General features: G+C 41.1%; 1 protein-coding gene across 1 annotated transcript; it reads right to left on the bottom strand.

Annotated features, from left to right (window-relative positions):
• Window positions 1-10,151: 10,151 nt before the first annotated feature.
• On the bottom strand, window positions 10,152-11,102 carry LOC149206767 (uncharacterized). The gene is made up of 3 exons (XM_089397795.1): window positions 10,814-11,102; window positions 10,644-10,721; window positions 10,152-10,560 (listed from the first exon to the last, which is right to left on the bottom strand). Exons 1-3 carry the CDS (start codon window positions 11,100-11,102, stop codon window positions 10,553-10,555), a joined length of 375 nt encoding a protein of 124 aa, XP_089253921.1. The 3' UTR covers window positions 10,152-10,552.
• Window positions 11,103-11,696: the final 594 nt, after the last annotated feature.

Here is an 11,696-nt window from a genome sequence, read left to right as displayed (position 1 = left end):
AATTATTATATTCGACAATAAAAGGAAAATCAATTTATTCAGTATATAAATAGAATAGCATTAGTTCTCGAAAAAATAAAAATTATATTATATATATACTGTCGACAAAAAAACGCCCCATATGTTGCAAACAACTGTTAGCTCTAGCCGCAAGGGCATCCGGGAGGAAAATAAAACACAACATAATAATAACCTCCACTAAGTACGATGGAACACACTTATGACCAGGGTAGGTTTTATGAAGTTTCTTTGTGTTCTGCATTTGTATGTTATTGGAGTTTCCATGTTTGCTTTTTTTAGTTTTATTTTTTAAAGATTTTATATAATTAATTTATGGTAATTTTTTTTTGTGATTTTATATAATTAATTTATTGATTTTAAAAAGTTCTAATATTGAGTTGGGTGTATTTTTCTCAACAATTTTTGATATTATTTATATAAATTTTACAATTTTTTTAATTAAATTATTGTTCTCATAATTACTTATTTATATTGCAATTTTTTTATGCATATTATTTGTTATATTATCATGTATATATTGATATATGAATTATCATTGAAAAATGAATCAATAAGTATTATAAATAGTTATTGAGGTGGAGGTGGAGGTGGTGGTGGAGGAGGTAGCGGAGGTGGAGGGGAGGTGGTGGTGTTGGTGGAGGAGGTGGTGGAGTTTGAGGTGATGGAGGAGGAGGTGGAGGTAGAGGTGGTGGAGAAGCTAGAGGTGGAGGAGGAGGCGGAGGAGGTGGTGGAGGTGGAGATGGAGGAGTAGGATGCAGACGTGGAGGTGGAGGAGGAGGAGGCCAGGGCGGAGGTGGAGGTGGAGGAGCAGGGGTTGGTGGAGGAGGAGGAGGCTGATGAGGCAGAGGTGGAGGTGGTGATGAAGGAGGAGGAAGAGAGCGAGGTGGAGGTGGAGGCGGAGACAAAGGTGGAGGAGGTGGAGGTGGAGGTGGCGGCGGAGTCGGAGACAAAGGTGGAGGAGGTGGAGGTCGTGGTCGAGGAGGTAGAGGTGGTGGAGGTGGAGATGGAGGAGGAGGAGGAGGAGGCCGTGGTGGATGTGGAGGTGGTGGTGGAGGTGGAGGATATGGTGTTGGAGGAGGTGGTCGAGGAGGAGGAGGAGGTAGTTGTAGTGGTTGAGCGGGAGGTGGAGATGGAGGAGGTGGACGTGGAGGAGGAGGAGGTGGAGGTGGAGGAGGATGAGAAGGAGGAAGAGGTGGTGGAGGAGGTAGGGTTGGAGGTGGAGGAAGAGGTGGTGGAGAATATGGTGAAGGAAGAGGTGTGGGTGGAGGTGGATGAGGAGGAGGTGATGGTGGAGGAGGTGAAACTGGAGTTGGAGGAGGAGGGGGTGGATGTTGTGGAGGTGAAAGTGGTGGAGGAGGTGAAGGTGGAGGTGGCGGAGAAGGAGATGATGTAGGTGGATATCATGGAGGAGGAGTTGGAGGTGGAGGTGGTGGTGGTGGTGGTGGAGGAGGAGGTACCACTGGAAGGGGAGGAAAAGAGGGATGGGGAGATAGTGGAGGAGGAGGTGGTGGTGAAGGCCTAAGGAAAAGCTCGAAGAGCAGGCAGAGCCGGAGGTGGAGGTGGTGTAAGAGTTGGAGGTGGAGGTGGTGTAGGTGGATATGATAGAGGAGGAGGTTGAGGTGGAGGTAGTGGAGATGAATTTATATTTGTAAGAAGAGGTACAGGAGGTGAAAGTGGAGATGAAGGTGGTGCTAGTGGAGGAGAAGGCAGAGCAGGAAGGGGATGTGGTAGAGGAGGAGGAAGGAAAGGTGGAGGAGGAGGTTGTGGAGGTGGAGAAGGAGGAGGAGGAAGTGGATGAGAGGGTGGAGGTTGAGGTGGTGGAATTTGAGGTGGTGGTGGAGTATGAGGTGGTGGAGATATATGTGGCAATAGAGGAGGAGAATAAGATGGAGGTGGAGTAGGAGGAGGAGGAGTAGGTGGATGTGGAGTTGGAGGTGGAGGAGGAGGTGAAGGTGGAGGTGGAGATTGAGGTGGATTACGAGGAGGAGGAGGTCGAGGTGGAGGAGGAGGAGGGGGTTGAGAGGGTGGAGGTGGATGACAGGGTGAAGGTTGAGGTGGTGGAGGTGGAGGTGGTGGTGGAGTAGGAGGTGGTGAAGATATAGGTGGAGGTGGTGGTGGAGGAGGAGGAGGAGGTGGACGTGGAGTTGGAGGTGGAGGAGGAGGTGAAGGTGAAGGTGGAGGTTGAGTTGGATTAGTAGGTGGTGGAGGTGGAGGTGGAGGAGGAAAAGGGGGTTGAGAAGGAGGTAGTAGAGGTGGTAGTGGATGCAGAGGTGGAGGTGGAGGATAAGGTGGAGGAGATGAAGGTGGAGTTCGAGGAAGTTGTAGAGGAAGTGGTGGTGGAGGTGGATGAAGAGGATGAGGTGGTGGTGTAGGAAGTGCAGGTGGAGGCGGAGGGAGAGACATAGGCAAAGGTGGTGGAGGAGGTGGGGGTGGAGGTGGGGGAAGAGGAGGTGGAGGTGGAGGTGGAGGAGGAGAAAGAGTATGAGGGGGAGGTGGGGGTGGAGGTGTGGGAGGGGTTTATGTTTGAGGTGGTGGAGGAGGAGGAGCTGGAGGTGATGGTGGAGGAGGAGGAGGAGAAGGTGGTGGAGGTAGACGTAGAGGAGAGGAGGAGGTGGATGTGGATGAGGAGGGGGAGCAGGTGGTTTAGGTGGATGTTGAGGTGGAGGAGGGGAGAAGGTGATGGAGTTGGAGGTGGAGATAAGTAATTTAGTTTAAGGTTCATGCCTTAAATTAAGATATTAAATTCTCACTCTCTTCTCCACTGTCAGAAATGAAAGCTACAGTCTCATGAATCAAGAACATATATGTTCACATACATAATATCCTACTATTAAATGATGAGTAATACATTTAGGAAGATTTCCTCCATGCACAAATATAGTCATTCAAGTACATGAAAATTCTTTAATGTTTAAATCTGATACCTTGGCCAAGAATTTGAAGCATTTTTAAAGATTAAAATGTTACAATGAATGTTCCAATGCATTCCATTAGCATAATTATATGCATATCTATTTTGGAATTTGTTTTCAATTTAAGTTAAAAGAAAAGATTAACATTAAATTAACAAACTAGGGAAGCCATATAAATTAAAAATACATAGAAATTAACTAAATTATAACTGTATTACAAGTCATATTGTGTTTATCTATCGTAATATTTTTTTTCATGAATATTTAAAAAAAAAATCTTAGTGGAAAATTTCAGCAGTGAAATTTACCCCTTGACAAAATTTAAGGGTTACAAATTTTGAATGGAATAATTTTTTGTATCATAGTGCATTATTAATAGTAGCCGCAAAATTATTTTATTAGAAAATTTGGTATAGAGGTTAGCATAGCTTTATTTCAAGGGAGATCTACAAAAAATAAAATAGCTCGAGCTACTAATTTCCATTAACCCCAATTTTCAAGGACAAGGATTTATGGTAGCCATTTATCCCTTCTCATTTGGTTTAAAATGAGATCTTTATTTCACTAGCCCTTATATCATGCTATTGAGATTAATTTTCACAAAACAACCCACATTTAAGTGTTCAATAGTCTCCTTTCCATTTTCTAAGTTTTCATACGAATAATGATTGTCATATCTAATAGATGAGGCTTGTGTATTTTCTTTACATCCCTATACATCGATCATGCTCTCTTTTCCCTCTTGAATTTTTTTTCTTAATTTTTGGGAACTGTAATAATTTTTTTTGGAAAATCCCCAAAATTTGGTCTTATGATTTAGAAATTACACTTCCGTTATTACAATTTATGTATCTAATGGTTGGAGAAAACTACACTTTAATTAAATATACAGTTTAATTTTTAATTTGTGGTAGCCATGTCTTGAAGTGTACACTTTTCTACAAAACCTTTCTCTTGTAAATTACACTTTGGAATTCATTGTCTACACTTTTCTAGAAAACCTTTCTCTTGTAAATTACTCTTTTGAATTAATTTATAGTCTTCATTAATGCTGAGAAAATTTTAGGGGAAATTCTTTTACGAGAGTTGAAATTCGAGGGTTCAAAACTTTGGGGGTTGATTTTTTGAAATAATGGTTAAGGATAATTATTGCAAATATGAATTTAATATGTTATACCATTATCTCCCCATAAAATAGAAAGAAAATTCATAGAAACAAGAGTTCCCATCCCTATACAATTACCAAACGCTCAATTAACATTAAGAATACTTATCCCAAATATTAATTTAAAATGTTTATATGTTATAGCATTATCTCCCATTAAAATAAAAAGAAAATTCATAGAAACAAGAGTTCCTATCCCTATACAATGACCAAATGCTCAGTTAACCTTTATGTTTAGAGTCCATAATTTTTGTAGGTGATTTGCCTTAATTTCTCAAAAAAGGTTGTTATTTAAACTAATTTCCTTGGATATCATAAAATTACGGTTTTATGGCAATGATTTCACACATGTCTTTTGATCATGGAACTATTTTTCAATCTCCCATAGAATTCAATTTCTCCAATGTATTTGCTTTTGGTTTTGTAGAAAAAAATTCACCCACAAAATCCTCCATAGACATTCATGGTTTTATAATTATTTATACACAAAAGGCAACTTCAATAAACTTTATATCCATACATCTACCATTAATTACATCATTTATAAAGGGCTATACCATTGATGAATCGATTCTCATTCTCGTGAACCAAATTCAAGAGGAGAAATGGAGCAGCAGATTGTGTTGATACTAGAGGAGAAGATTTCCTTGATTACAGGTATGTTCCCATAAGTTTTTTTTCAACTATTACATGAAGAATAAACTAAAAAGCTATATATCCTAAATTAAAAAAAATTATATGTATAAAATTGGCAATAATTTATAGAACATTTTATACGACAACTTTATAAAATAGTAATTAATCAAAGGTTAAAATGAATTCATGTTGCCGATAATAATCAATTGTGATGAGGATCAGACACACATAATTCAAGTCAATTCATGTTTCCAACAATAACCGATAGAATGAGGTACAATATGTATGTACAATATGTATGCTAACCAATAGGATGAGGTACAATATATATGTTGGACTTTCATGGAGGTGTAAATAAATGTTTACATATATCTTGTGGACTAAATGTTTACTCTCCTCAATGCTCTCCCAACGTATAGAGTGAAGACCACAACATCATTAACTTAGCGGTGGACCACACCATCATTACCTTAACTTTTTCCTAACGGATAGAGTCAGGACCACAACGGCAGAGGATCACAACATCATTACCTTAGCTTTTTCCAAACAGATAGAGTCAGGACCACAACGGAAAGCTTTTCTGAATACCTCAATCGCATTTACTCGAGTCCCTGTATTTCACCAACGTTACTAGTCACTCAACGTCCCAGTCGTCAATCATTGCCTCGTCGGTCAGAAATTTCAAAAGCTCCACAACGCGATGATTTTAAATAATTAAATAAAACTACCGAAAGAATTTTAGTGGAATCAAGAAATGAGGCCGAATGAATTTTCCACTTTCTGCTTGCTGCCTGGACAGTTTACTTGCCATTAGGCATTATTGGAGAATGGGTTTTGAGCAATTACAAGTGAGTTTTCCCTTAATTATTATGGTTTTTTTGTTTTATTAAATATTATATTAACAATCTGTTTCACGGATCGCATTATAATAATTTCTTCTGCGTATTTGATGATATTAGGTTGATAGCTTCATGTAATTTTTTTGTTGGTAGATTTTATATTTGAGTTTGAATTTTAGTAAAGGGTTGTTTGCATTATAATAATTTCTTGTGGGTATTTAATGATATTAGGTGGATAGCTGCATGTAATTTTTTGTTTGTATATTTTATATTTGAATTTGAATTTTAGTAAAACGGTTTAAGAAAATTTAATAGTCTGTTTATATTTAATTTAGGTTTATTTTAAAATTTCTCGAATTTCTGTTATTCCACCGCTATCCACCTCCTCCTCCTCCTCCTACTCCACCTCCTTCTCCACCAACTCTATCTTCTCCTCCTCCTCCTCCTCCTCTACCGCCAACTATATCTCCACCACCTCCCGCTCAACCACCACCTCCACTGCCTCCACCTCAACCTCCACCCTCTCATCCACCTCCTCCTCCTCCACCTCCACCTCCTCCACCTCCACAAACTCCTCCTCCACCACTCCTTCCTCCTCTCCCACCACCTCCCCTCTCGCTCTGCCTCCTCCTCCACCATCACCACCTCCACCTCCACTTTCACCTCCTATGCCTCTTCTTCTAGCTACACATTCACCACCACTGCCTCCAACTCCACCTCCTCCACCCCCTCGACCTCCCACTTTGCCTCCTCTTCTAGCTTTGCCTCTGCCTCCACCACCATCTCCTCCTCCATCACCTACCCATCCTACTCTGCCTCCTCTTTCAGCACTACCTCCTCCTCCACCACAACCTCCTCCTCCACCACCACCTCGACTTCCACTTTCACCTCCTCTACCTCTTCTTCTAGCCACACATTCACCCTCATTGCCTCCACCTCCACCTCCTCCTCCACAATATCCACCTACACCACCTCCTTCTCGACCACCTCCACCTCCACCTCTTCCACCACCTCCACCTCCACAACATCCACCCCCTCCTCCTCCAACTCCAACTTCACCTCCTCCACAAGCACCTCCTCCTCCTCCTTCTCCACCTCCACCCACACTTCTTCCTTCACTGCCTCCTCCACCACCTCTTCCCCCTCCTCATCCTCCCTGTTCTTCTCCTCGAACTACACATCCTCCTCCTCGACGTTCACCTCCTCCTTCTCCACCTCCATCTCCATGTCCTGCTCAACCACTACCACCACCTCCTCCTCCTCCTCCTCCTCCTCCTCCTCCTCGACCACCTCCTCCTCCACCTCCACGACCACCTCCACATCCACTGCCTCCTCCTCCTCCTCCATCTCCACCTCCACCACCTCTACCTCCTCCACCATCACCTCCTCCTCCTCTACCTCATCTTCCTCCACCTCTACCTCCTCCACCACGACCTCCTCCTCCTCCACCTTGTCTTCCTCCACCTTCACCTCAACCTCCTCCACCACCTCCACCTCTACCTCTGCCTCCACCTCCACCTCTACCTCCTCCACCATGACCTCCTCCTCCTCCACCTCATCTTCCTCCAAGTCTACCTCCTCTGCCACGACCTCCTCCACCTCATCTTCCTCCAAGTCTACCTCCTCTGCCACGACCTCCACCTTGACCTCCCCCTCCCCCTCCTCCTTCGCCACCACCTCCACCTCCAGCTCGCCCTCCTCCTCCTCCAACACCATCACCACCACCTACTCCTCCACCAGCTCTAGCAACATCTCCTCCACCTCCACCTCCACCTCCACCTCCTCAAAAAAACTAAAAAAAAATAAAAATTTCCATATCATTTCATTCTCTTTATTTATAATACTTAATGATTCATTTATTACAGTGATAATTCATATATCAATATATATATGATAATATAACAAATAATATGTATAAAAGTTTGTATTTTAAATAAGTAATTATTAAAACAACCATTTCATTCAAAAAATTGTAAAATTTATATAAATAATATCAAAAAGTGTTAAAAAAAATCGCACCCAACTCAATATTTATTTTTAATGCCTAGGACTTTCTAACGTCAATAAATTAATTATATAAAATCACAAAAAACAAAATTACCACACATTAATTATATAAAATCTTTAAAAAAATAAAATACATAAAAATCACAACTACCGTAGACATAAATCATGGAAACCGCCAAGGAACGTACAAACGCAAAACACAAAGAAACTTCATAAGACCTACACTGGTTATAAGCTTTATTGTTATTTTATTGTGGTGTTCCATCGTACTTAGTCGAGGTTATTGTTATTTTTTCAAAACCTAATGCCATTGCATTTATATACTGAATAAATTGATTTTCCTTTTTATTGTCAAAAATAATAATTTAGTTGCTTGATAATCACTCCATTGACCGGAAATAAGAAATTAAAAACCCTAACAACAAGAAAATTTAAAACACAAGCTTGGACAGCAACAAGATCAAATTAGAACTTTCTTGGGCCGGAGATAGACACAGTAGCCGACCATGAAAAGCTATATGGATTCATGAAGCGATTTGACAGCTTCCATGAGATCCTGCTCTCCCGCAGACTTCATACAAATCTTCCGAGAAATGCAGGAGCCCGTGCAATATTTTTATTAGAAAATCCATCTGCATGATTATGTCCTCGGCATATATGTTCAGACACACGTGGTCTCTCGCATATTTATTCCTCTTGCGAGTTATTTTCTTGGATAACCAACTGTAGGACATGGGATTGAGCGACTATAGCCACTTGCTGCCTTTGCAGAAACCATAAATTGAACGTGTTGAAGCGAATAGGCTCTCAAAATACAGAAGCAACAACATTGTGTATGGAACACACAACCTTCATATATTCAGCCTGATGTTCTCCCGACAAAGATACAGAGGAGCTATAATGACCCCAGATTTATGTAAATTTGAAAGTTACTGTGGTAAAAGACTAATACAGTTGTTGTTATGTTTTAAACAAAACTGTGGCAAACTAATTTTGATTTAATAATTTAAATATTTTCTTTGGAATTGCTGGCAGCCTCTAAGAGGTGAATCTTAAAGAAAATGATCAGTTGAGATAACTGATGGAACTACCCTCCAAAAGAGGAAAAGTCCTGACTGAGGGGATTCTGTGCTGTGAGGACAGACAGAGGAAAAATTAATCTTGCTCCAAGAGGAGGAAAGAAAGGAGGAAAAAGAAAGGTTAAGTCTGGTTAGGACCAGATAACCTGGCACAAGGAGTGCACTAATCCTGTTGAGGGCTGGAGGCCTGCAGGATGGCTCGGGGGGAGAATTACGTCTGAGGGATGGATCTCATGGCTGGGAGGAGAGTAGAATTAAAGCTCAGGTGACTTTTTGTTTGAACAAAACCATTCCTGACAGAGGTAATCAGGTACGGTTCCAAACTAGCAGTCCCTGATATGAAAAAGTAATGTGTATAGAAAATTACAGTAATTTAATTAGGAAAGACTGTTTGATTCCTAAATACTGTTGCGAAAGATAGCATATTGTGCATTTGGAAAACTAAAAGGAAAACCGTCCGTTAATGGACCGGTCTGAGTTAGTACCCAGACAGAAATAACAATGCATAAATATAGAATCAAAGTTATTTACAGGTATAGAGAAACCCTACTCAAGGACTGGATACTGGGTAGCAGTCACGACCTTATATTAATAGTAAAGGGTTATTAATCCAAGATGTTAGACATTGAACAGTTAAACAATAGTAAACTTTATAACCTGTAGACTGGCGTGAATGTCGTGGAGCGGCAATCGAATGAGGGTTTATATCTCTGAAAACAAAAAGAGGACGCCGACTGTAGACGGGAGAAATCTCGTGACAGAGAAATGATAAGCCGGTAGATAACCTAGGTTATTACGAAAACCATGTATGTTCAGCGGAAAGCTCTGCGCAGAGAGCGTTGGACGGTGGATCAAAGAACCTTACCTTGTGTTAAGAGTTGCCATCGAGTCTCAGTGCTTGTGGTACAAACCCGAAAATGAATCTGTGATATAGAACCATTTCTGTGTACAGAACAAATATAATTCTACATTCTGTGCATTACGGTGACCAGAACAATAACAGATAAGAATAACCAAGGTCCAACGTATTATAACAACAAATGATAACTGTGGAGGTACATATCCAGATTTAATGCATGCAGACAGAATGAAAGACATTTATGTTAAACCCGAAACGGGAGCATGTAACTGGTAATAAATCATAACCTTACTAATTCTGAGAAGAAGACCTGTGCATGCGAGTAAAAAGAAACGTAACTCTATTGAAAAACAGCGAGCCTGTGCATGCAAACTGTAACAACATATATTTATAATAATCTGAAGGACTGTGCGAAAGAACAGAAGTCGTGCATAGAGAGTAGCCCTTTTCACAGGGAAAGGGGATTATCTATTTAACATCAATCATTCACCAAAGTTATATCAAAACGACCGGTGAAATAATAGCATTTAAAATACAGAGATTATAGCAAAGATGATCATTATAACTTGGCAAAGCCGAGGCATATGCCGTTCGATGATAGTCAAAACCGGTACAGCATATAAACCCTAAGTCTCTGTTCATGAGTAATGGACATTTAAAACGAAAAACAACCCAAAACATTAGCGAAATTGCCTGGGGGCTGAAGAGTTCATGACAGCATCGAAACGGCGAATTAATCACACAAATATATCAATACATTGTGTAAGGGAACAAGCCCAAAATATTCACGACCATATCTGCGCGTGTAGGCCAGATCTGAACCATGCAATCACAGCAATTAATCCAAGTTTGCCGCTAGGCGGCTCGGTATTACCAAAACGAAAAGAAAACATGTCGGGTATAATAAACCCAGAACCCTCTGCAGTCAATAACTTGTAACCGGACAAGCACAGTCATAACCTAGCTATGAAGCGGCTAACTGTAAAGGTTCTTCACCGAGAACACCCGGAAGCGGATGAGAAGACCACATTGAATCAGAGATCTGCATAAGACCATACAGGGTATACATAACTGTAACCCTGAACCATACCAAACAAATAGACTCTAAACTGCCGAGAATCATACCTGGTGTTGTTAGAGGGTTGTCGCAGAGCAAGCCACCATGGAAGTCGCCCGGAGCATAGCCAAAATGGCCGTATAAAACTTGACAAGGGAAACGAAACAGCTATAAGTAATAACTCAGTGATAACCAAACCATAAAGCAAATACAAAACTGAGAGAAACACCCTTATTACCTGCAAGGTTCGTTGCGAGCGGAATACAGCTCCGGAGCATAGCAGGTTGCAGTAATGAGTTGTTGGAGGCGAGCTCGAGGAGGAACAGTGAACCAGCCGCAATGGCCGCAGACATCAAATGAATTAACATGGTGTATGGACGCATAAATATCACCGAAAAACCCTGAGAGATCTCCAGCCCTCCGATCTCCAGAAGAGATCTGGGCCGTTGAAGTATGGCGGGAGTCGCTGGCGGGGAGATCAAAGTTGGCTTTCCCAAGGTGTCACATGGCTGGAGAAACCAGACCATGCCACCTGCCCCGGAAGGACGGACCGTCGTAAAGGCATGGATGATCTGTCACCGGATGAGTACTGCGGCGGGACCATAAAAGCCCACGCCCATTAATACAAAGACGTTGAAATATCTATGGTAACTGTAGAATATAAACAGTGCATAAATCAAACCATAATGCTGACAGGTGTGATGCCGCGTGGTGAAATACAACCGAGACCCATAGTTAGCACACAACCAACGACATACATGGACATGGGTTTATATAATTCATACTAATGCATGCCAACTGTATAATGTTTTATGTATATTCCATCTAACGCATGCCAAGAATACTTCGATGTATGATGTACTTGAAGTTTATAGGTATAAATTTATAGTGATAAAATGTAAGGTGCGTATGTAAGGCGGAACTATCATTATGGTGAGCCTTAAGTTTAAAGGTTTGTCATGTATATGTATATATTTAAAAAAAAAAAATTATGTACATGGAAAATAGGTGTGACAAGTGGTATCAGAGCCCAGTTTCGACACTGTGGCCTTAGGAAGAACATATTTCAGTATGCAGAAGGGTACACCAAGCAAACATATGCAAGCTAACAATGTGCTTAA

This window comes from Pinus tabuliformis, chromosome 1_2 (genome assembly GCF_031772625.1).
Source record: "Pinus tabuliformis cultivar Carrire ecotype Pingquan chromosome 1_2, CPIR1, whole genome shotgun sequence".
Taxonomy (NCBI): domain Eukaryota; kingdom Viridiplantae; phylum Streptophyta; class Pinopsida; order Pinales; family Pinaceae; genus Pinus; species Pinus tabuliformis.
The sequence above is the reverse complement of the archived record's forward strand: the minus strand, read 5'-3'. Positions and strand labels throughout refer to the sequence as shown.

What these genes read in the sequence shown, in the direction of transcription:
- LOC149206767 (XM_089397795.1), bottom strand. Translation starts at nt 11,102, where the DNA reads ATGGTCTGGTTTCTCCAGCCATGTGACACCTTGGGAAAGCCAACTTTG. An exon ending in GCTCGCAACGAACCTTGCAG is followed by an intron (nt 10,722 to 10,813) that starts GTAATAAGGGTG and finishes TCCCTTGTCAAG; the next exon opens with TTTTATACGGCCATTTTGGC.